General features: G+C 42.6%; 2 protein-coding genes and 1 long non-coding RNA gene across 23 annotated transcripts in view; 2 read left to right on the top strand and 1 right to left on the bottom strand.

Moving 5' to 3' along the window:
* The window catches only part of FGGY (FGGY carbohydrate kinase domain containing), a 331,539-nt gene extending 324,402 nt beyond the window's left edge, over window positions 1-7,137 (top strand). For all 12 annotated transcript variants that reach the window (XM_065673210.1, XM_065673212.1, XM_065673211.1 and 9 more), the window contains 2 exons: window positions 5,327-5,388; window positions 6,890-7,137. In XM_065673210.1, coding sequence (XP_065529282.1) covers window positions 5,327-5,388; window positions 6,890-6,971 — 144 coding nt within the window. In that variant the 3' untranslated portion in view covers window positions 6,972-7,137. The remainder of the gene's footprint in view (window positions 1-5,326; window positions 5,389-6,889) is intronic.
* Window positions 1,608-25,243, bottom strand: part of LOC136011434 (E3 ubiquitin-protein ligase RNF170-like) — a 33,545-nt gene continuing 9,909 nt past the window's right edge. For 2 of the 10 annotated variants that reach the window (XM_065673229.1, XM_065673227.1), the window contains exons 3-7: window positions 19,619-19,794; window positions 17,240-17,348; window positions 11,877-11,950; window positions 11,303-11,413; window positions 8,536-10,275 (exon numbers count right to left, since the gene is read on the bottom strand). In XM_065673229.1, coding sequence (XP_065529301.1) covers window positions 9,970-10,275; window positions 11,303-11,413; window positions 11,877-11,950; window positions 17,240-17,348; window positions 19,619-19,690 — 672 coding nt within the window. In that variant the 5' untranslated portion in view covers window positions 19,691-19,794 and the 3' untranslated portion in view covers window positions 8,536-9,969. Of the gene's footprint in view, window positions 1,716-8,535; window positions 10,276-11,302; window positions 11,414-11,876; window positions 11,951-17,239; window positions 17,349-19,551; window positions 19,795-19,958; window positions 22,039-23,555; window positions 23,641-25,243 lie in introns of those variants that run through there. The other 8 variants (XM_065673228.1, XM_065673231.1, XM_065673230.1 and 5 more) reach the window with 8 other exon arrangements.
* On the top strand, window positions 7,861-24,929 carry LOC136011435 (uncharacterized). The gene is made up of 2 exons (XR_010611374.1): window positions 7,861-11,197; window positions 24,719-24,929. It is a non-coding gene; the product is annotated as an uncharacterized LOC136011435 (long non-coding RNA).

Here is a 25,243-nt window from a genome sequence, read left to right as displayed (position 1 = left end):
TGGATTTCTTACCATGTTTAGCTGTAAGAATGGCAGCATTTGATCATGTGGCTTCTACTGGCACAATAAAACTCAATATAATTTCCTCTTTTTGCGTAAGTAGTAAGATGAGGTGAATTAACAACTTCAGCTTAGGAAAAAGGGTAAAGCCAAGCATCTCATTCCAGCTTGTTCTGAGATTCCTGAATTAGTTGTAAGTTACAATCCAAACTGGTTTACAGCAGAGCTGGTTTTCATCCTTCCCATCATTCATAGGCCAGTCGTTCTTGGTGCAGTGGCTGTCACTGAACAAGCTATAAACCAGTGGTGTTGTCTGAGAAAGCTTACTTCATTTGCACTGGAGTCTTCCTCTTGGTTTTCTTATTGACCAAGGATCCTTCTTCCAAGTAGCCATTGCTGTCAGTGGAGCATGATGTACTCACAGAGTTTGGTGAGCTTTGCTGGGTGTTTTTGTATGTGCAGGCCAAATGCTTTCAGCCACTGAAACTGTACAGTAAAATTTGAGATGATATATGGTTGTTTTCACCGTTAGTAACTCTGTTAGGTCCAACCATTTTTGGGGATTATCAAAATGACTATGTGGGGAGAAAACAGCTGGGAAATTGCATTTATGCTTGAAAGCCTCATCCATTTAACTTCATATACAATTTCAGAAGTACCCAAATAAAGCAAAAGCCCAAATTCTTAAGGGGACTACTGTTCCCAGCTCATTCATTTCAATGGGATTTTGTTACTTGACTTCCCTAGCCAAGGCTGACATCCCTAAATCTGATTTCTTATTTGATGTGTACTTTTAAGGACCTATATCCCATTAATTTTCAGTAATAATCAGGCACAGAAGTCCTGGAGTCACTACTGAAAAGCAGACTTAGGACTCTTCACAAGTGGGCTGATCTTCCTTGGCTCCCTCTGTAGTCCAAGGGAGATGGGCTTCTGTTGTGGGATGAGCAGGATTGTGCTAGTGCTCTGAGACAGATCTTATAGGAGCCCATTGGGTAGGGAATTGGAGAAGTCTGGTCTCCCGGCCTAAAGGGAACCCTTGTAAGCACTTTCTGAGGGCTCCTGATGCCGGACTGACACGCTTTCCTGGTGCCTCCTGGCATGAAAGAACAACTTGCTGCACTGTGGCTGCCACACAGTGTTAAAAACCTTTTCCATAATTAAAGTGAGAATGGTTGAAATGTCCAGCTTTCACATGCTGTGTTAAAGTAGGATTTTCCTAGGAGATAGGTCTTTCCCCAGTTCCAGATAGGGTTTCCTCTGGGAAATCTGCTGTCTTTGAGGCTGCCCTCGTGTCTTAAACGTATCCCCTGCCCCAAATCATGCTGAAGAGTAGAATTCAGGCACCAGCACCAAGTGAACTGGAATGGCTACTCACCTCCCCAGCTGGGTCGCCCTTCCAGCAGCAAAATGGCAGCTTGTTCTGCAATCCTGGTGGGCCCTGGAGAATTTGGTTCCCTGGGCCTGGGTTCCTTCTGTCCCGGTCAGGGTAACCCCGTTTCACTGACTCTCTCCATGGTAAGCGGAGTGTTTACTGGCTTGTATCTGTCTCAGCTTTGACACTCTAACAAAAGGTTAGAAATCATGAATGCATCCCTTTATTTCTGCTCCACAGTGCCTCTCTTTTCTTCTGTGTAAACCCTTCACTTGCCTCTTGCCCAGCCTTTAGAAATGATGATCAAATGCGAACTTTCAGGGTTTATTTATAGCGTAGCCTTTATGGAAAGAGAGAAAAGAAATGATTAAAAAGCAATTTTACAAAATATTTTGTTTTAAGAGAGAATTCATTGTGTTTAAGTCACTGTATTCATTGTGCAGTCTAGACTGGCAAACAAAGAAGATGATAGAGCGTCATTCAAATTAAGATTGTGAAATTCTTGGGGACTGGAATTATGGATTTAGATGTCAACCCTCAAACAAACTATTTCTGAACAGCAGTATTATCACTTTGCTATATTTAAGGCTTTGTTGGAGAGAGAGCAGTGCACAAGGTTGATCTGATTCAGTTCTGCGATTCTAATGTTCCTTTGTTTCCTATTTCATTATAAATTCATATTTTCAATGTTCTGTTCCTCTTTGTCCCCAGAAAATTGTTGAAAAGACTCTCCTCCGGGAGCAAAGTTTTTGTTCAAACCAACAATGACCAAACTGACTTTAAACAACACAAAAACACAGAGCTGAAAAGCAAATTAAGAGAGGGAATTCATTTAGGGCATTTGGAGCAACCTAGAATGAGTGAGTTGTTGAAAATTGCTGGCTGGGTATTTTCTTCACGTGTTACTCCGCATTGCCATGGTGGTTGGGATTAGGATCCTAACCCTAATGCTCTGGATCCTCAAAGGCTTATGTATTTTCAAGTAGATTTAAAGATACAAGAATGTTTTTAGCTGATAAACTGGAAAGATTGCTTTAGCATCTGCTTCCATAGCTCAAGGTGGATAGATGGGTAGGCCAGCAGAAGATTAGCAGCAGCCAGGCCTGGTTTCCTAGTCTGGCTGAGGCCTTGAGGGAGCAGTTTTCCTTTAGGGGTCTCTCTACCTTTCCTGCTCCTGGTCCCATGGGAGCAGTGGCAGCTGCCCAACAGGGCAATAGGATCTCTGTGCCAGGGGTTTCGGGTTTGGGGAGATCTGACTGAGAGCATAGGAGGCTTTCATCAACCTTGTGGAGACCTGGCTTCACCCTCTGAACACCAGTGCTGCAAAGCACTTGGTGTGTGGTGTTGGGCACCAGCAAGGTGGTTGGGGAGGTGGAGAGCAAGGGGATGTGCAGGAAGGACCCTGAGCCAGGGTTGGGGCTGCAGCGGTTGGCGGGATGGCAGAGCTGAGCCAGGCTGCCCTCACACCTTCCACATCTGGTGGCCTTGGCACCGGGGTCTGTTCTCTCTGGAACCAGCCTGAGGAGACCTGGAGTTAGATGAGGATAAAAATAAAAGCCGTGTGAAGATAGGTTTATCTCAAAAGGCTGGCTGATCTCCCAGAGAGGCAGTAATGTGTTTTTCCGCACTGGAAGTGGTGAGAGGCCCCACAGTAAAGCAGAACATGAGTGTGTAGAGCACTTGTGGCAGAAGCAGAACATGTCCTGAGAACGGTGCTGTTTGTGTCCTGCCCTCTTAGTGCTGCCCAAACAGGGCAGCAGCAGCCAGTCCTGCACGTGCACAGAGGAGTGAATGGCAGTCTGTGCCTCCCTTTCATGTTTCTTTGTACATGTGGGAAGAAGTGGATCTGTCTGAGACTCTTTAGATGTCTTGGTTTTATTTTCATGCAGTATCTCCAGGGCAATTGAAAAGGGGATATAAAGCAGAGAGCAGAAAGCAAAGTGACTCTTTCCATTAGTGAGAGAGCTTCAGGGGGCTCTGCCGTAAGTCTTCTGTAAGAGGCAACACTATCTGGAAAAGCAGTATTGATTGCAACAGAAGGAATTGTCTTTGAGTTGGGGTTTTTCTGTGTATTCATTCATTTTTTTGGGGTAGCCTCTAAATCCAGCTGGCCTTGTATGGGATAAGTAAAAGATGGGCTATTGTAAGCAGGAACAATACTTGAGCTAGCGTCCCCTGTTAAGGAACAGGGAATAAAATGCCCATTACACTTACTGGGAAAGATACCAACCTTTCCATGCCAGTACTTTAATCTGGCTGGTGTGCAGAGTCTTGGTGCCAGCAGGCTCACATGCCCCAGAGAAAAGAACACCCTATCTCGCTGGAAGTGTTATTTCAAGGGTGTTTCTCAGGGAATCAAAGTACAAGCAACTTCTGCACATACAAAAGAGTATGGGCATAGGAGTGCACAGAAATGCTCCCTGCTGTTTTACCGGAAGCCCTGGCAGAGTAAAACCCTGACTGCACCATCACTGGCAGTGCTTTTTGCTTTGCTGGAGCCATGATTTCATCCAGAATTAACCCCTGAAGTTGACAAATGTAGAAAGTAGGTGTTCCACATGTAAAAAGTATTTGTTCCACATTTAAAAAGTAAGTGTTCCACATTCTAGTTGCACATGTGGACTGGCAGTATAAGATGTGTTGATGCTGAAGGCTAAGGCAAATGCACCCAGAACATGCGGGTAGCACTGCACATTCAGGCAGGCGGAGCTGGGGCTGCCTGCTGCTCTGGTACCTGGGTGACATCCCTGGCTGAGTAGACATGGCTGTGCATAGGAGAAGTGGCTGGCTTCATGGGAGCCCACTTACCTCCTGGCATTTAGGTCATGATCTTACTTCTTTAACACAGGGGAAATGGGAAACCAGAAGATGTAAGGTCTGCTGGTCACCTTGTTTATCCTCAGAGCCTCCTGGGCTGGTGGAACTGCGCTTACATTGCTCAGCAATGCAACTAACATGTTCTCAGCCATAAAATGCTGGATTAGTGGAAAGCAAAGATTCTACTACAGCAGGTATTCCAGCCTATAAAGTCATCCAACCCTTTTAAAGATCTAGCCGTAGAAGTTGATTAGGTGGCTTCCAGCAGCAGCGCAGGCTGACTGATCTCCAGGGTCATTCCAATGTGCTCCCAGTGCTGTGCTTTGGGCAGGAACATGGAAATAGATTTAGGGTGCTGCGTAGAAATGACATAGACTGAGATTTACTCAGACACTGGTTGTTGAATCCTGATCTTTTATGCTGAGCCCTGTTCCATCTGAAAGCTATTGCTTTAATGCTTCTTGTTTCATTCCAGTGGGATTGCTCAGGAGAATGCACAGAAAATCAGAATCTCACAGAGATCAGGAAAGGAACCAAATAATTCCATCCTCTCCCTTCCACATGTGACTCTATCCCTGAGATTCCTTCTGCAGGGAATTCTGCTGCATCCCTTTGTCTGACTTGGCTTTGGCCCAAAGCAGAGTAGGATCAAAATCAGTCTCCTACACCTTTTATACTGGAATGTGAGGGTGGCTGTGGGCTCCATAACAGAACTTTGCAAGTCAGCTTTAGCCTCTGGAGCACATTTGAGCCTCTCTGGCTGCAGGGAATTGATACTTGATGAATATGATCAAGGGATCTCATGTACAGTATCATTTTATTTGAGAAATCTCCCCTCCGGGGATGCGTTGTCAAACGTTTCCTTTGGTTTGTGTAAATAACAAAAGATAAGTCTGTTCTGCATCGGACTCCCAGTAAGAAAGAGAAACAGATTTTGGTTTACTGAGGGGTCTGCAGTACTTTGTTCTCATGACTACTATATAATGGGATTGAACATATTTTATGCCATCTGGCCTGTTCAGCCGAAACAAAATACATCAGTAATGTTCCGATTGGTTTTGAAACATCTTGTTCTTGTCAAAAAGTATTTTAAATCAAACCAGGCTTTTCCACTTTGTGTTTGTCTTTTACTAGGAGGCCATGGCGAAAATGGGGAAAGTTGGGAGAGTTGTGCAGCCCAATCATGAGCATAAAAGGTAATCCTGACTTTTGTGGGGTCCTCTGTGAGGATTTATGGCGTGTGAAGTTAAGGCCTGTCTCTTTATAGCCCTGATTGAATGCAGTAGTAGTTATCACCCCCATTTTTTGAAGGATTACTATAGAATCAGACTGGTTTGTGTTGGAAGGGACCTTAAAGCTCATCCAATTCCAACCCCCTGCCACGGGCAGGGACACCTTCCACTGGAGGCTCCAAGCCCCTGTGTCCAACCTGGCCTTGAGCACTGCCAGGGATGGGGCAGCCACAGCTTCTCTGGGCACCCTGTGCCAGTGCCTCAGCACCCTCACAGGGAAGAACTTCTGCCTCAGGTCTAATCTAAGTCTCCCCTCTGTCAGTTTAAACCCATTCCCCCTTGTCCTGTCCCTATATGCCCTTGGGAAAAGTCCTGCTCCAGATTCCTTATAGCCCCGCAGATTACCACGCTTGCACCCAGGTGAAGGCTGTAATTTGCTATCAGTGTGCTCTGGGCTTCCCCAAGTCTCTGCCCGCGACGGCTTTCCTGAGCAAGCGAACTGCAACCCGCAGCTCCAGGGATGCGAGGAGCGGTGCCGGGGCCGCAGGAGCTTTGAGCGGCTGCGACTGCGGGCCCCGCGGCACTTGGAGCTCTGCGCAGCTTCACCCCTGCCCCGCCGAGGGGCTGCGGAAGCGCTGGAGGACCCGGGTCCCGGTACCCGGTGTCCGCGGCGCTGCGGGGCCGCTCCGCCCGCGGCTGCTCCCGGCGGCGGCGCACGGCGGGGCGCGGGCACCCCCTGGCGGCGGCGGGCGGCCCTGGGGAGCGGACTCCGACAGCAACGGGAGCTCCAGAAACCGGGGTGAGGGGCTGAAGGACGGGGCCGTGAGTCCGGGGCTCTCCGGGCGGTGTAAACGGGCAGGACAGCAGCGAGGTCGCACGGTTCCCCTGCTCCCACAGCGGAGGGCTCTGGAGGTTAAATGCGCCTGGAAATCAGAGCTGGCTGCGGGGTGAATGAAAGGTGGAATTATAACTCGCAATCACTCGTTTGGGTGGAAGCTGCACTTCGGTAGGACCCTGATCCCAGTAAAAGTTGTAATGTTGAAAGAGTCAAAGCTGCTTTGATGCTACGCGATGAAGGGGGCCTATAGGGATGCTGGGGAGGGACTCTTCGTCAGGGACTGTAGTGACAGGACAAGGGGTAATGGGTTAAAACTTAAACAGGGGAAGTTTAGATTGAATATAAGGAGGAAATTCTTTCCTGTTAGGGTGGTGAGGCACTGGAATGGGTTGCCCAGGGAGGTTGTGAGTGCTCCATCCCTGGTGGTGTTCAAGGCCAGGTTGGACAGAGCCTTGGGTGGGATGGTTTAGTGTGAGGTGTCCCTGCCCATGGCAGGGGGGTTGGAACTGGATGATCTTGAGGTCCTTTCCAACCCTAACTATTCTATGATTCTATGATTCTATGTATAATACAAGGGGTTTAAAACTTAAAACCTTGGGCTCTGTTGAAATTAACTTTCTTATATAGATTTTACGACAAGAAATACGAAGTATTTTTGAGACTGGTGAAGCATCAGAGAGAGTATCGCTCCATCATGAACAGCTTCTGATCTGGAGTCATGTAATCTGGGAACAGCAGGCAGAGCGAATCTCCAACTATTTGTGATGCGGGTAATGTCTTCTCACTGTACCGTCCATGTCAAAAATACACTTTTATCATTTAAAGTGTACATTTTAAGTTGGAATGAGAAATAAAATGCACTCACTGGCTGTGAAGCACTGGGTGTTTTCTGTCAATAACCTCTGCACTTCAGGACAAGGAATGTTCATTTGCCCTAGTCGGAGGAGACCAGACAACCAGCTGCGGGTACCCCAGTGCTGTATTTAGACCGGCCACAAGCAGGAACAGCACAAGGAACACCATAACTGATTTGGATGGACTCAAATCGCTGCCCTTTGCCATGTTTTTCAGAGGTAACTACACCTGGCACCACACATGGTCCTTTTAGTTTCACTGTCTGCTCCAGCTAAGACCTGAACACGAATTCCGTTGGAAAGTTCTGTTTGGTTTTGTAATTTTGACTCTGATTATAGTACTTTTTTGGCGGCTGATATTTGAGAATCACTTTTGCAGCTGTGCAGTCTTGTTCTCGCGGGGTTTTTTTCAGTTTCCTGCTCTCTTTTTTTCTGTCTCTATTCTTACAGCACAATCCTTTTGCTGTCAATACGTGGTGCCATTTTGTCTTTTGCAAGTCCCTCGCCCTCTGTGTGCAGTGTTCGCTGTGTTGATGTCACACAGCCCATTGCTGACACCGAAAGATAAGGTTAAGCAGGCACAGTTGCTGAAAGTATGTTCCCAATGCAGGTGCATTCCTGCCATTGTACCAGCTGCCTTGCAGGAGTCAGCCATGAAACCGCCCAGCTCTCCCTGTCCATCCTCAACACGTTGCTGCAGCCAGACCCAGTCACCAGCTCTGAGCTGGAAGCAGAAGGTACAGGGAATGCAGAGGGAGAGAGAAAGGGGTTTCCTTCCTTTGATTTGAAATTGTCAATGCTCAGAAACCTTCCTGGCTGCCTGCTGGCCAAATCCAGTCAACAAAAAGGCTTTTATTTGTTCCCAGGTGGTTTTGAAGGTGGCCCTGGATAGTTAACTGTGCTGTGGAAGGGGAGAGTCTGGATACTCTGGTTGTATACAGCAAAAATGTTTCACCTTTGACAGTACAAATTGTTTCGATCTTGCAAGAGCCAAACACTGCAAGTGGCATCAGTGAAATGCTCTCAGAAATTCTTTCTTTCTCTGCCATTTGTCTGTTACTTCTTAATAACAGATCCTGTTCTGTTTGAAAAGCAAAGCCAGGGTCCCCAGCTGAAGGAGAGGGTTAAGAAGCAAGGGGGGACAGAACAGAAGGCATATTCAGATCAACTACAACTATGCTATAGGTCACTCAGGAGAACCCTTCCTTTCTTCAAATTGCCACCCTCTTGGTGAGCCTGCATTGTGCAAGAGAAACAACCTATGGTCCGTTTCCAAGGAGTCAGTATTCCTGTAGATGAGCTCCAGCTTTATGCGCTCAGCTTGATAGAAATTCCATTCTGTAGTATTGGCATAGGCTGTAATTCCCAGTTAAATGCAAACAGAAGTTACACAATAACAAAACTACACTTAGAGAACTTGGAAAATAATAGTTTCTGGGTTGCTTTTTTTATGTTGGTAGTCAGCACTCAAAAACATCTGGTAATTTTTTTAAAGAAACAATGCACTTCCTGCCTTGTAGTTCATGGAAAAGCAATTGTTGCCATTTCCAAAGTACCCATTGTTAAAAGAAACAGCTTTACAAGTTCAGGGACATAATTAAAGACAATGAAAGTTGATGGGAATAAAATAAAGAAACATCATAACAAAAAGGGTATAACAAGCAAGAAAATGACTGCACCGTAATGGTGTATCATAGCTTACAAGTCAAAGGCACAATGAAACATGTCAGCTGAAAATACAGAGAAGGAACAAGCAGTTGGAGACCAGTGTATTGTGAACAATAAATATTCATAAATTTTAATGCATTTAATATACAACTCACACGTAAAACAAAGTCCACTGACTCCAAACACATAGCAAATGTACAGATTGTACAGGGCAGATGTGTAGGGGTGTCTGGCACTGCACCAACCTTTTTTAACTCTGCAGCTCAACACACACAGACATGCACACACACCCCCCCCCCCTCAACTTTAGCAACCTTTCCATAACCTTCCTCCTATTTATATCATAGAATCATCATCAAATCAGCCTTGACCTCTCTGGCTGAACTGGCACAAGACTTACAAGGCAATCACAAGGAGTGTATGACGTCTAGAAAGGAAACAAGTTGTCATACTGACGTTGTTGAAGCTCAGAGGCACAGAGTTCAAAAGGAAGCGATGTACCTTGCATAGGCTTATATGAAAAAGAGATTCATTCACATTACTTGCATGACTTTTTAATGCTTTTCTCCCCTGTAATACCTCTACTTCATAGATGCATTTGTGTTCCAAGCCAGTGTTACTACCAGTTCCATATTATCCATTTTAAAATCAGGGCTATTCTCATTGCAGAGCTCTAAGAAATCTGTATTCCTGTGGATGTGTAATCACCTGTGATAACACAGAGCACTGATACAAGATTCTGTAGTCATAGTATCTAACATTCCTTGTATTATACAAGCCTTAGCAAATTACACAGTTTGCTAAATTCTCAAATTAAGATTTTATTCAAATGGAGCCACGATGTAAAAAGTCAAAGCTCAAGAGTTCTAAAACTCTTCAACTGCAAGTTGTTTGGCATTGTAATTTTAAGGTTTGCTCATAGCTTTAGGCATTTTCAACTCAAGCACTTTGTATGAAGGTAAGTTAAGGAAAAATGTAGCATGAAAGAGTCCAGCAAGTATCCAGAGTAAAACTTGCTTCCTAAGTGCTTGCACATTGAATCACTTGGCCATGCCAAGTATCGCTGAGTCCTGCTTCAGCCTTTGTCAGAGGCAGAATGATAAATCCATCATCTTCTGCCCCAAATCAAAGAGAAATCTGTCATTGCTTGGTGAACTTTGACTGAGGAATCCAAGTTTGAGTCAGTCAGGCCTCTGACAGCATGCTCTGAGCTGCAGACCTTGCCATACTCACCCCATTAGGTGCAATTTGCTGACATATGTTTATCGTGCAAATTAAAAGAAGGGAAACAACCACCATGTCATCAGCGGTTCCAAGTGTCCTACAGAGAGGCCCAGGCTTCATTTCAAATGGGGAAGACAAGCATATGATAGTTCCAAAGGAGCAAACAGCAACTCGCAGGAAAAAAAGCCATACCAGAACACCCCAGGTGAAGATTCCTCGCAAGGCAAGAGTCAGGAATAAGGGCATGTCATAAAGGTAATCTGCAAACTAAATATTCATATTAATTACATTAGTTTGCATTCTGATGCATGCAGGTCTTTCAGTTCAGTGTCTCTGTCAAGCACTTTTAAAGGTCTCTTGAACGCAGAAGCTTTCTGTGCTGTCCAAATCTCCCTATGCTGTTTGATTACTCTGCCCCATTTCTAAGAGGAATCCCCACTGCCCCCACCTTGAAAAGAAAGTATTGTGCTTGACACTGAATCTGTCTGGAAACTGGGTCTTAATGCCTGTGCTGAGTATATGCCTGTCTTTAAAACCTGGCATCAAGTGCAGGCTATGAGTGCTTGAAAATGAGGCCTCAAGTCTTGCGTTGGTGTGGTCAGGAACTATAGGACTGAGTGATTATTCCTCATTAATGCTAGTTTGTTGGGTTGAAAGATAATACTCCTATCCACGGTGCTTAGTTTAGTCTGTAGATTGAAACAGACTCCACAGCCCTTTCAGGCCCCGTGATCTTTCAGGAAGATTTGTTTTGATGATATTCTACACCCTCACTTGTGACTTCCACCCTCATCTTTCACATCATTTCCACTGCCTGTCACATCTCTGTACCAGCTGGGATTCCAGCTTTAAGACAGTGCAGAGCCAGTGTGGGCTATTTGGATTTGGAAATACCTGGTGAAAAAAAACCAGCAGCTTTCTAAGCTGGAATCTGATTTGAAATTTTAGAGGCAAGTTAAAATCCTGGAGTTCAAATCTGAGTTCATATTTGAAAGTTCCAGCCTGACCATTTCTAGTTCTGCTTTTCTTCCTATATGTCATCCCACACTGCTTTCTTCTCTCTGACAGGATGACTGGAGGAGAACTCCTCTGAGCTAGGAACTCCAAAAAGCATCTTCACTAGAAGGTGCTGGACCCAGCAGTGGATGGTAACACTTCCACTATGGCATTGCCAATATGTGCAAAAAAGGTAATTCACATAATGATACAAACTAGTTTTCATTGCGGGGTCTCTTTCAGTCCTGTACGTGTTATGTGCTACTGACAACGTAAATGTAGATTTATAAATACTTACAGGTCGAGGTTGCCCTGAGAAACGCTTGTTGTAATCTCTGATGTCATGTACAATTTGTTTACTTGGTTTATCATGTTTCTTTTCACAAGAGATGCTATCCAGAAGAACCACCTTCATAAGAAAAAGATCAGCATTAGCACAGTGTACATGAATATCCAGTATAAAGGACAATGTTCTGTAGTGCCGGTCTCTCCAGAGTCTCTCTTTCACAACTGGATTTTTGTCCAGCTCTGTCAGTTCCACATAGCAAGAACATTTTCCATTTGCAGCCTGCATCCAACCTTCCAGTACAACAGGCAGCCTCTGACCAGGGTCGCATGAGATTGGGAACTTCCATATTGGTTTTTCTGGCGTGCTATCCCAGAGACTCAACAAAATATACAGAAGTAAAATGCTGGAGGTCTGTTTAATATTTCACAGAGTTGCCTGATGGGACATGTGTCAAATGCAGGGTCATTCAAGTCTAAATGGGGTTCAAAATGCCATGGAAAATCAGAGAATAAATAAAGTCGATCTTAAGAGCTCAGGCTTGTCATTTTGTACATATCATAATGCAAGTAGAGGTAAGTCTTACCTTTTGTCTGCAGAGAGGGCAGGTTATTGCTGCTAACCAGGGACTGTGTTTCCAGTAGGTGATCAGACAGGAACCTACCAACAAAAAGGAAATCAAGATACATGAAATATATTTGAGGTTATGTAATGTTTACAGGAGGTTATCAGAATTAATAAACCCTCTTTCTACAGCTAATTGTGAAAATGAATGTAATTTTATTTTCATTTCATAATTAATTAATAAAATTTAATTTTGATATGTGGTTTTACTCTGCAAAGTGGCTGTGTAAAAATGGAGCCTCAGCTCTTCCACACTGGTATATGCAGAGATACAGGGACATCCCAAGAAAAACTTCGATTCAGTTTTTTCTCCTGTGGATAGGGTCTTAACCTCAAAGCTCCCTGGATTGCAGTTTGAAGCATTCAGGAAGACGGGTACTGTTCAGAGTACAGCAGTGGGCAAAAGCATTGCGCGTACACAGAGATTGAGTTCCTCCAGAGCCATATGGTTTTTAATGGCTATGAGGGCCAGTTACCCCAAATAAGCAGCTTGGGCACAGCCTGGTGATGCAGCCTTCCTGTGGCACAAAAAATCTGGAGAGGAACCTTTTACAAGGGCCTGTAGGAACAGGCCAAGGGGAATGGCTTTAACCTGCCCAAGGGGAGATTGAGATGAGCTCTTAGGCAGAAGCTCTTCCCTGTGAGGGTGCTGAGGCGCTGGCACAGGGTGCCCAGAGAAGCTGTGGCTGCCCCATCCCTGGCAGTGCTCAAGGCCAGGTTGGACACAGGGGCTTGGAGCAAGCTGCTCCAGTGGAAGGTGTCCCTGCCTGTGGCAGGGTTTTGGAACTGGATAAGCTTTAAGGTCTCTTCCAACCCAAACCATTCTAGAATTCTATGATTCTATGATGGTACATCTTGGTGATGAAGTGCCATACATGGGGCTATTTTGTCTGTTTGTCCCCTCTTACCATATTTCAGCTCTGACCCTCCTGGAACTGTGTATCTCTGGAAAAGTGAGTTGCTCTATTCTTTTTGATTCCTCTAACCCAGACAACTGCTAATTTCCAGATACAACCTGCTGTGGTCTCAGGTTTACAAAAGGGGCAGAGTCTGAGGACAGTGCAATTAGACTGCATGTACGGCTGACAGCAGATGTTGACATATGTGAATGTCAGTGCTGGCACTAACAGCAAAAACAGCAAAGCATAAATAGCATCTAATCAGAAGCAGCCCAGCTTGACTTTCAGCTCCTGGGCACAGTAGGCAGTGTGACAGGTCAGGGAAAAATATCTCTCAGCATTGAAACTGATCAAATTTGACAAGGACCCCAGTGAGAACAGAAGCAGAATGCTGCACTGCCATTTTGATGGAATTGTTTTGTTGAATTGAACAATGCTCTTTGTTCTTCAGAATAACCAGCAAGTAGTTTCTTGTACTCTGCGTCCTAACAAGAAGTCTTTAGGAGCCCTCAGTGCAAGGTTTTTCTGCACCCAGACTTGCTTTGTCTGTTTTCACTGAAAAAGAGAATGTTGGAGAAACCATTTTTGAAATCAAGTGTAAAACTGTTCATGCTGCCATCAGTTATATCTTCTGTACTAGGACTGAGGATGTTAAATTTGGCCCAAAGATGTTTTTTATGAACCTTGCTCTGACTTGTGCTTTTAACTTTCATTTTTATCTGAGTACAGGGCTTTTCTTTCTGACTCTTGTATTTTGTTTGCACATACAAAGCTGCTGGCTGAGCCCGTGGCTGTGTTTATAGCTAAATCCTGGTGTGGTATGTATAAATGCAGTCTGGCAGCAGCTTCCAGTTTTCACTCCACCATTGGCATTTGACAAGCATCACACCTGATTTCAGGAACCACTTTGACCTGCTTGGTCCAGAGCCTGTATCGTAATCCACATGGCGGTAGTGCTGCACCTGTGTTCAGTCCCAGTGATAGTGCTGAGAGGTCCCATAGTTCTTCAAGGGCTTTCAGAAAAGAACCCTGTGCCCTATGAACACAGGCTGAGAGAGCTGGGCCTGTTTTGCCTCCAGAAGAGAAGGTTTCCAGAAGACATTATAACAGTCTTCCACTACCTAAAGGGGGCCTAAATGAGATGTGGAGAGGGGCTGTTTACAAGGGCCTGGAGGGAAAGGACAAGGGGAATGGCTTTAACCTGACAGAAGGGAGATTGAGATGAGATCTGAGGCAGAAGCTCTTCCCTGTGAGGGTGCTGAGGCGCTGGCACAGGGTGCCCAGAGAAGCTGTGGCTGCCCCATCCCTGGCAGTGTTCAAGGGATTGGACAGGGCTGGGAGCGACCTGGTCTAGTAGAAGGTGTCCCTGCCTGTGGTGGGGGGTTGGAACTTTTCTTGGTAAAATTTTCTGCATGCAGAATCCTTTGTTGAGTAGAACAGGAAGGGAAGGACTCCTCTGAAGTTGACCTATTTGTGCTTTGGTGCATTTTTCATAAACTAGACAAAATCCCAATTCAGTGTAGGCTGCTGCACAGCCTTGTGAGGGAGGCTGGAGGTTTCTCTAAAATACCTCTGTGGTTGTTGTTAATTAGAAAAAAATAATATTGCTCAAGGATCACTTTTCAGTTGAACTTCCTGAACATATGGTTCAAGCTGAAACTGAAAAGGAAAACTTCAGGACAAACTGTATGAATTACTACTAATAATAAAATCAGACATTTTTTATAAGTCCACATTAATCTTGTTTAAAAGCTTTGGGTTGACCACATTTTTTAAATAAAACTTTTACCAGAGTGGAATTTATTAAGAGAGCTCAGCATTGCCTTAGCTCTGGTCCACAGGGCATCAAGAGAAGTTTTATTACTGACTTCAGTCACACCGGACTTAGATCTACACAGAATGGTTTTGATAAGCCCAATGTAAAGTTTTATTGGTTTAAGACATGAAAACCAGACATGTTACAGAGGCCGCTCCTACTATATAAACATAGTCCTAACATATAATGCAGTGCACTGGAGTTGATGCTTGAGAGCATAAGTGATGGTGTACTTGAGGAAGTAAAGCCTGGCTAAGTATATACAGCTAACAATAACAATATATTCCAAGCTTGTATATGGCAATTCTCCCCTGTAGATCTCAAAATAAAATCAAAATCAAGTCTGTATCATTTTGTCATATTCACAGATGGAAAAGGGAAAACTAACCAGGCCAGAAAAGAAGGAAGTTTATGATCTTTGTTGTTAATGTCTGTCTTTGTACTTGAAACTGTAACTACTGTGACATTATTTGAAACATGTTTTGAGGCCATATGCTTACTGTTTGTCTTGGAGTGAGTTACATTCAAAGCATCCTTTTCCTGTATGTTATAAAACAGTGTTATAAAAACATGAAACAACCTCAAGTATTAAATGGTGTCACTCATGAGGGAGATGAGCCCTATGTAGTGTCCCTAGCTGTTGGTGATCCACTGATCTGTTGTGTTTTCAGAGGATGGAGAGAGTGGCAGTGGTGATGAGGAGATGGGCTGTATGAGCATCATTTCAATCTAGAGAAAAATGACACTTCCTAAAGATAAAAATGTGCTTTTATTGCACTAAGCACCAACAACATAGCCCCTTGTTTTTATTTATGCTAGTGTCTTTTTATAATATTCTTATATGGTAAAAAAAAAAAAGTGTAGATTGCTTGTAACTATAATTTGCACTTGCTTTGGGTCTCTGTAAAATGCCAGAGCAGTAGAAAGAAGCTTTATGATTCTGAGCAGTGTCTCCTGATGTGTCTTGCTCTTGCAGTATCAGACAGTACTGCCTCCAGCTACCTGCCTTCCCTTCTGCCAGACATTGCTGATGTTGTGCTGCACAGTAGCCCTGAAAAACCTCCTGGGGCAGCTTCAGCTTCATCAGATCATGGTGAACTCTATTTCTCTTCCCAGCCCTGCTGTGAGGATGAGGGCATATAGAAAGGAACCTGGTAAGCAGCCGGGGCAGGGAGGTTGTAAACTTCACCTGTAAGTTCACTGGACGAGGTATCTTAGAGGTATGAGAGGAACAGTGTTCACTCCAAGTGTGCTGGCCTTATCCTGCTGCCTTTCAAAGCAGGAGCAAAGCTCACACTGGCTCTAGCAGTGCAGAATGTGAGCCTTAAAAATCCTGAAATCCCCTTTATAAATGCAGTTATGAACATAACTCCCTCCAGTATTCCATGCTTCATCCTTGCTTTCCCTTTGAAAAATGATTTAAATTTTGTAATCCTAACCATATGGTTTAGCAGCCTCAAAGAAGGCATTTAGCAGACACATTTAGCTAGAGAATTCTGGGGTTTACTTAGATTAGATTATCCAGTGACTAGAGATGCACTGGGGAGGACAGGGCAGTGGGCAGCCTCAGCAGAAGGATGCTGTGAATCTGGATCTGTCTGTTTCCTGTTAAGCCAGATCCTGGCCTGGAATACCCAGTTACTGAGCATGCATCGTGATGAGATGTCTTTGAAGCCACATTTACATAATGTGGTCATAAGATTTTAAGATTTACTTAAAAATCAATAAAAAAGTTAGAAGTTGTTTTATACATGACTAGAAACTCATTTTTTGAATTGTTTAATATGTAACTTCCACTATTTTTTATTATGTTTGGAAAGCTTTTATAGGATCACAAGCCAATGTAATGATGCCACATTGCTCTAGACCATTTCGTTGTTTTACACAATTGTTTCTCACGGGAAGCAAGTCTGGAACAGATTCAGACCTAAGCCTAGCACGTCGATTTTCACCAATAAACACAATCAGAATTAATTTTATGGGCTAGCTGGATTTTTAGGCTGTTGATTAAACAGACAAGCTGTCTTCCCAGAAGTGAGTTCATGCTTGGAGGTAAGACTTTGTTACATCTTGACCTATCTATCTCAGACAGTGTCTGATTATTAGACTGTTGAGTTTTATAACTGTGGTGTTTTTTCTTTGTTTGTTTGGGGTTTTTGCATAGCTGAATACAAATTGTGTGGTTTTGTGGTGAGTTTTACCCATTCCATGAGTTTGTGTTTTAATTTAACAGTATCCTGTGAGATAACCTATTCTTTACTGTGAGGGTGGTGAGGCACTGGAACAGGTTGCACAAAGAAGTGGTGAATGCTCCATCCCTGGCAGTGTTCAAGGCCAGGATGGATGGGGCCTTGGGTAACATGTTCTAGTGTGAGTTGTCCCTGTCCATGGCAGGGGGGTGGAACTGGATGATCTTAAGGTTCTTTCCAACCCAAACTATTCTGTGATTCTGTGTAAAAATGGGACTTCTGCTTCTAGTAAGAGCACTTACATTATTAGTTCCAGGGAGAATGGCTTGGTCCTGGTTCTTAGTAGGACATGAGATTTCTGTAAGAACTGCTTTATTTTGTAACCCAGTTGAGCACTGCACCATCAGTCCAGCAAACTTACCACAGAATAAATGTCCACAGTTGGTTTCTACTGGGAGAGTAGCTGTCTGGAGACAGATGGGGCAGCTGAAGTCACTGTGATTACAAGGTTGCCAAATTTGGAGGGATTCCTGGAAAAGAAGTAGTACAGAATCCTCAGTAAATTAGTATTTTGATTGACATATTCAGTTCATTAATAGTAATTTACTATGATTAGCAGAGAGTCACAGAAACTAAGTATAGATTTCATGCATAAGTGAGCATTTTTCCTGTTCCTTTGCACTTATGTCTATCACTTAAATGTACTGAAAGAAGGTTCAGTGTGTTCTCTGCCTTCCTTGGGTGGCAGAATGATATTCTTAGTGCACACCATAGGCTACGTAGCAAAAAGACTCCTAAAGTAAAGAAATTACTTCCAATCAATCCTTTTGTTTGCTTAACTAAGTCTATAATTAGGAATAGTATTGAGCTTTGTTTTTAGAGAGGGAAGGTGAGAATTCTGTAAGTCTGAGAAATGATGAAATGGCATTTTGAAATCCAAAGTGTATGATCATATATCTGAAGGGAAAAGCTGAAGTATGTATGTTGGTCTTCCAGTCTTTGCTCCTAAATCATTGCCTGTAAGCAGTAAAAGCCTGTTTGGCAATATATTCATCTTTGCCAGGATTGTTTGATACAATGAGAGGTAAAATAGCTGTTCTTACTTGACACTGATTCCTTACCACATTGGAAGTTTTTTGCTACCTTTATTATGATGCATTAGCCAGTCTTAATGGCTGACAGACCTGCCTACTCCATCTTAGCACACCACAGACACACTTAAATTTGACTGCATGTTCAATTGCCATAACCACAATGAGATCAGTCTTTAAAGAAAATGTAGTACAGTGTGGTTAATGTCCTTTCTTTCTTGAAATAAAGTGATTTCAATGTTTCTATCAGTCCCAGAAGCAGAGAGAGCAGCTTCTGAAAGTGTGAGGGAGCTTCCAAATAAGTTCCTTGCCTTTAGGGTAGAGTCTTGAAAGTTATTGAAGGTTCTCCACTGCCTGCACATGGTTAGCAAAGTTCAAAAGGAGATGGGATCAACTACAGTTATGTTTTGTATGGTGATCAAAAAATGATGAAGTTCGCATGGTCTTAATGGGGTCTTAATGACCACAGAGGTCCAGCACTATATGGAATGTATATTATTTTTCCATTACTGAAGTAAGGCATAAAGATGAGAAGATGGCATACTTAGAGATTATGGTATTGCTGTATACATGCTGTCCCTTGTTGCCCAGTTTGGCCTGCTTATTTGTTTTCCAAATACCTGGTTGGCACTTGCCTATATGACAGATCAATGAGTGCACTTCCAGGTATCTGACCTATTTATAGAAGTTTTTATAAATAGAAAACTGTATTTTGTATAAATAGAATCTGTATTTTGCATGTAATAATTCCAAGAAAGAAGAGAGGAGTCATCATGTAGGTCTGCCAAATGAGTGTTCAGGAACTCAGACCTCTTGCCAGAGCCATGCCTAAAACTGTGAGTTACAATTAGCAATTTTAAATCAGCACCTTTAACACCTTCCTTCCTGTAATGAGGATCTGTAAATAAGGCCTGAAGGTTCCAAAACAATGTGCCACAACTACTGGAAAAAGTCTTTCTCCTTTACTGTTTGTTAAGGTATGAATGTATTTGTTTCTGATTCTCAACAGAAATAACTTCAAATGCTGAAGAAATTTGCATTGTTTTCAGATTTTCCCCTGTATGCACTGATAAGATTATCTCCTGCTGAGAAACCAACCCCACACTAGCTCAATAAAGCTGCAATGACTGAGTAAGAATAACTACAACACAGCAATGATCAGATTCAAGTCCAGTACAGTGACAGGTGAAGTCCAGACAAGCAGGTTTTAACACAATGCTCCCTAAAATTCATATGGCACACCATATGCCTATATTTTGACTTCCCATGCAGTACTGATGGCATATTTGCAGGTTCAGAAGAGCATTATTTCAACTCATGCAAGCTGTAATAGTTTTTGTCAGCTGAGGAACTGCCCCAGATCAGTTGTGTTTATAAACACTGCATCCATGACATAAGCTGATTAGGTATCTCCTCTTTATTTTTGCAAAGTAATAACACATTTCTTTAGCTTTGTCTCATACATGAAAGGGAACTGAATGTGTTTCTGATTATGCAATAGATAGGGAGTCAAGGGAAACCCAGCATTCCCAGACCATAACTGATGGAAACTTTGAGAAGCTCTTTTGCCCTTTGCAACCTCAAGAAGTTGAAACCACTCATGTATTTTGTATTAGAATGTGTTGTACAATAATTAACTTACTATATGGCTCCTAGGGGACAAATGATTAGTCATTTGTTTCCAGATGACTCATCTTCTGCTGACTTACATGAGCAAGTCTGCAGAAACAGAGTTTGTGCTGTTCCGAAAATGGGAAAACTGAATGTTGCTGCGTTGCCATCTGATAGTAGTTCTGGCTGCTGAGGTAAAGCTACCACGTGAAGAGTCAGCTGGGTGCAGGTTCCTGTTGAGACCTTGAAAATCCTCAAGCTCTGAGAGTCAGGACTATGAATTAGAGCAAAGAACCAGGAAATGATCCTGTATTAACAGCACAGAACTAGGCAGTTCTTTACACATACAGTTAAGCAGTGGACATTCTTAGGGATGCTAGAAATTGCTGAGTTCAAGAGGTACAGGGCATCAAACACTATTAAATGCAAAGGTAATACCTCTGACTGAGGAAGTTCCTGAAGCATCAGTTGCTAAAGAATGAAAGAGTATTCTGTGGAAGCATCATTCATGTTTCTTTATTCTTCTGTAGGCATCCATTGCTGCAGAGCAGGCAAGCTGGCTTTTGTGTGACGTGGTATAGCCATTCTTACATTAATAGAGCATTTGGGGGAAAAAATGCTTGGGGTCACCTTCAGCAGAGATATGAGTGGCTTAGTCTTGTCCTGAGTAGATAGGCTGGGAAAAACATGCCAAATCTTTCATTTATTTCTAATAGATTATGTGCACATAATAAAATCTCTGATTTATTGAGTCCAAGCACTCAAACTGGTGTTCAAGCTGGCTTTAGCCTGGTTTCCAGGGGACCGCCCAGCTGGATCTGATAGAAACAGAAGACAGATGATATCTGACATAGCTATAAGTCTGCCAGAATTAATTTACCCCTTCCAAAATCTTGAGCCAGCCTTTGAACATTTGAACTAGCAGATTGAATTAGAGATTGAAGTAGTGATCATGGCAGTTAGTATTTTGTGTCATAAGGCTTTGATTTTTAGATGGCATTAAAGAGTCTTAACAAAATGAAATATTTAGGGTGACTTTGCCTAAAACAACAGATTTTTAAGGAGCTTCCTTTCATATGGTAGTTTTACATGTAATTACAAACAGCACAATTAAAATTGTCATTACTGGTAACATTAAGAAGAAGCTCTTCCCTGTGAGGGGGCTGAGGTGCTGGCATAGGGTGCCCAGAGAAGCTGTGGCTGCCCCATCCCTGGCAGTATTTAAGGCCAGGGTGGATGGGGTTTGGAGCAACCTGCTCTAGTGGAATGTGTCCTTGCCCATGGCAGGGGTTTGGAACTGGATAAGCTTTAAGGTCCCTTCCAACACAAACTGTTCTATGGTTCCATGATTTTAGGCCAGAAACTTTGAGATTGCCCATAAAAACTATTATTTCATAATAGGATACTGATACTGTAAAGCAGCTTTGATAAATCAAACAGGGACAATGGAAGTAGGTTTCTAGGGAGCATATGGAAATCAGGCTTTTCTGCCAGAAACATCTCTGCTATGGGAGAAGTGGGGTGAACTTGCACCATTTATCACCAGAAGCATCATGTTTTAGTAACTTGATTAGCTGCAAATTACGGCATGCCACAAATCTAGCACAGTAGATCAAGTATGAAGTTCCTTCAGGATTCATTCTGCTCACACTGGTAAGGTTTGAAATGAGTCTGTTCACAAGTCTGTGAGACAGAGGGAAGCTGAAGAATTCCTTCACAACCACAGAACTCCCATTGTGTTATATCAAGATACTCAAGTCAAGATTTTCCATACATTTTCTTAATATCATTTTTAACACGTAATGTTAGTCTAAGATTTATCCTATAAGGATGCTGGAGAGGGACTCTTCGTTAGGGACTGCAGTGATAGAACAAGTGGTAACAGGTTAAAACTTAAACAGGAGAAGTTTAGATTGGATTTAAGGAGGAAATTCTTTACTGTGAGGGTGGTGATGCACTGGAATTATTTGCCCAGGGAAGCTATGAATGCTCCATTTCTGGCAGTGTTCAAGGCGAGGTTGGACAGAGCCTTGGGTGACATGGTTTAATGTGAGGTGTCCCTGCCCATGCCAGGGGGGTTGGAAGTTGATGATCTTAAGGTCCTTTCCAACCCTAACTATTCTATGATTCTATGATTTATCTTTAAACCCCCTAAAATACTGGTGTTTCTAATCCAAATATTATCATAGAATCATAGAATATTCTTGGGAACCATGCCACAGCCAGAATGGGATGGTACAGTGTATAGTCCAGTAGAAGTCAATCTACTTCATTTGAGGAAGCGAAAAGAAACCAACCAAAACCAATGAAAACCAAACCCCAATGTTCAGGAGTAAATTATTCTGATAAACACACTTTGAATCCAAAGGTATAGAGAAAGCCTTAAATTCTGCCACCTCAAATTTTAAGTAAGAAGTGCCACAATACCTATCTTTTGGATATCTCCCCACCATGAATTCCCTAGTGCAGAGTTAGACTCCTGAGCACCTTATACAGCAAAGAGAGAGACTGAGATACGTGAGAATTGGCCCTAAATCACCCAGCCAATTACTAGAGACACCTACCAGAAGCCAACAGTAATATGGCTTATGTCCCAGCTCTCACCATTTGCAAGGTGGAGAGCTTCACCACGGTGTTGTAAAGCTGATGGCCACATCTTCTCAAGTGCACAGGAGTATTCTTTGAAAGAACTGGGCAGGGCTTAGCATTTTCAAGGAGTGGAACTGGTCACCTTTAAATAATACTCAGTGCTGAAAGCCTTAGAATTGCATAGAGAATGCTGGTGTAGTGCTTTTACTGACCAAAGAGATTCAACCTCCATGTCTAGTATGGACACCACTGGAGTTTTTCACCAGACCATGCACCTAAATTAGATAATGGACATAAAGTGACTCTATGTAAAAAGTAGTGAGGGAAAATTACTCCTCTACTTTCACAAACTAGCAAGATGATAGTAAGTTGAATGTACTGCGACACACATGCTTCTATATGATAGAAACAGCTTTTGACAACTTACATTAAGATTACAGGGGTTGCAATGGATGATGATGTACAGCTTCATGTCATATTTTAAATCTGCTGGTTGTCAGTGACCATGGGAAGGTTACATGTTTATTTTTAAACAAGGTTTTAAGATCTAAAATCAGGTCCTTATGCTTACATCCCTTCCTCAGTAAGCACCACAGGTTTTGGGGTCAGATGTGCAAAAGACTTCTCCATGTAGGTACCTCATCAGAAGCCAGGCTTTGGAGCTGTTCAGGCCTAGAAGTTCCCTGTGTGACAGTCAGACTTTTGAGAAAGAGGAGATCTTTTCCAATCTGGATACATCTTTTGGCTTAAAATGAAAGCTGAGCATTTCAGAAAATAATTCTAGTGGAACTCTGCACAATCAAGCCTATTATATTAAAGCACAGCCATTAAATTTGATACATTTTTAATACTTGCATGCAAAAGAAAGGTGTGAAGTAGTGATCAGATTGTTGATTATGAAGCCAGAAGCTGTTGGGTATAAACCTTTTTCTCTCTGGCTCAGCTCAGCTCACAACATCTTTCAGTTGTACCTCAAGGAAATTTAGTTTTAGAGCATCAGTGATGAGTCCATTCTCATCAACATGTTTCAAGAGAAGGAATTAAGAGTTTAAAAAGCACTTGGCAGATTCAAGTGCTAACAAACAAGTTATTATGTTTTTCCATGAGCATGTGCTATTGTTTAGAAGTACAACAGACCTTGCTTTGAGGATTAAATTTGTTAGGAAGGCATGATACTGTGTTACCTCATGGTCATATTTCTTTGATAAGTGAGCAGCTGCTCCCAGTCTCAAATGCAAAACAAATTCAGATGATCAGGAAGGATACACTGGACAGCTCATTATTTGACATATTTGATATTTAACTAATTACAAGCAAAAGAAAAATATGATGTACCTGAAGGGGAAGAATTGATTCATGTAATTTTTCCAAAGTAATCTAATGATTGAAAGTATAAATTAATACTTCAATTTTCTATTTATGATAATACTAAAGAACACTTCCTACCGTGGTTCAGAAGACCTGCATAAAGTTGGGCTTACCATTCCTCTTTCCAGAAATGACTGAGAGGTGCTGAGTAAGTTACACCAGCTGACAGTGTTGGAGTGGAATCATTCAGTAAGGCCAGCTATGCATCTTTGTCAATTATTAACTTGGTTGCCCAATGGCAAGGGTATGACAGGTCTTCTAAATTATGGTTATGAAAGAAACATGATGAGTTTTCTATTTCCTCCTAAAATAAAGCAAATCTGCCTCAAAATGCAGAGGAGTCCTGAGGAAAACAACCAACAGCTCTCCCTTTCTAAGCCATCTAAATAAATCTCCTCCCCAAAGATGTTTAAAGTAATTGAAAAGATACCTGAGCCTAATAAGAAAATTGCATTACTATTTTTAAATATTAACTTGATCAAGGGCACACACTTACAGGTATTTTGATCATCTGAGAGAGTAGCAGCTTATCAGTGCTGTTGTGAAACAGGCTTAAAACTTGCCAGACACTTGTGATCCTTTGGAATTGCATAACTGCAGAATCAGATAGTGTCCAACTATTGAGTAAAGTGAAGAATTTAAGCAGAAAGTCTAACATGTTAAAATAATTTTAACTGAGGGGCATATATACTTCATAGGGTACTTATTCTTTGTGATGCTTTACGGTCCTTAAGAAGGGCTTGTTTTCTGTAAAGATATTCTCCAATTTAATGCAGCAAAATTAGTAAGGAAACCTGTTCAGGTTTTGTGCAGTGTTAACCACCCTGATCCTGATTGAACAAGGCATTGAAGCACATGCCTGATTTTCAGCCCTCAGGTAACACATAACCTCTTATGAAGGGGTGAAATGGGAGTCAGTAATACTGGAATAGAAATACACTTACAGAACAAAAATAATGCCCCTGGCATTCCTGCTGAAGCGCTGATAAGTTAAACAAAGCACTTTTCAAAGCCTAATAACCGGATGGGATTTGTAGCATAAACAAGGCTCCTTGTTAGTCACCAGTCCCCAGGGCATCTTCCTCACTTTGTTACAGATAAATTGGCAACAAATGAAATAGTGTGTGTGATTTCCTGCCCTGGGTATGCATGCATGCTCGCATGCCAGTGTGATAGCTGTCATTTATTATTTATCCAAGTATGTATACAAATCTACAGTGTGATTTAATTACTTATTGAAGGTGCCAGACTGACAGATGCAGAAGCTGGAGCCGTTTCGTTATCCGGAGAACTGACACAGTGGAAGGAAGCAGTAGCATCCTCTCCAGGCTGTTCTAATACAACACTTCACCCTGATGGACTCCCTAAATATGTGAGCATAGCTCCTGCTCTCCAGCGTTTTCCCAGCTACTCTGTTCAACGTGTTAAATTCATAAAGGCTGCTAACAAAGATGTCAGTTTTTCCTGTGATTTTTTTTAGACAGTAATGTTTATACATTGGAAAATGGGTTTGAACACATTCAGTCTATTTGAGCGAGGCCATCAAGCATTTGATTAGTACTAAAAAAAGGATGTGAATGGTTTTAATACAGAGGCAAAACCCTTCCAACTAAATAATAACAGAAAGATTACAGACATTTTGTAAAGGTGAAATGACCCGGATTCCTTCTACTTGCCAGGGGCTGCAGATGTAGTGCTGTGGCTCTTTTGCAGTCACTTACCTACCAGACATGATAATCTTGGAAACTGGCTGCTAAATCCTGCAT

This window comes from Lathamus discolor, chromosome 3, assembly GCF_037157495.1.
Source record: "Lathamus discolor isolate bLatDis1 chromosome 3, bLatDis1.hap1, whole genome shotgun sequence".
Lineage (NCBI taxonomy): Eukaryota > Metazoa > Chordata > Aves > Psittaciformes > Psittacidae > Lathamus > Lathamus discolor.
This window is presented reverse-complemented; position numbering and strand designations above follow the sequence as displayed.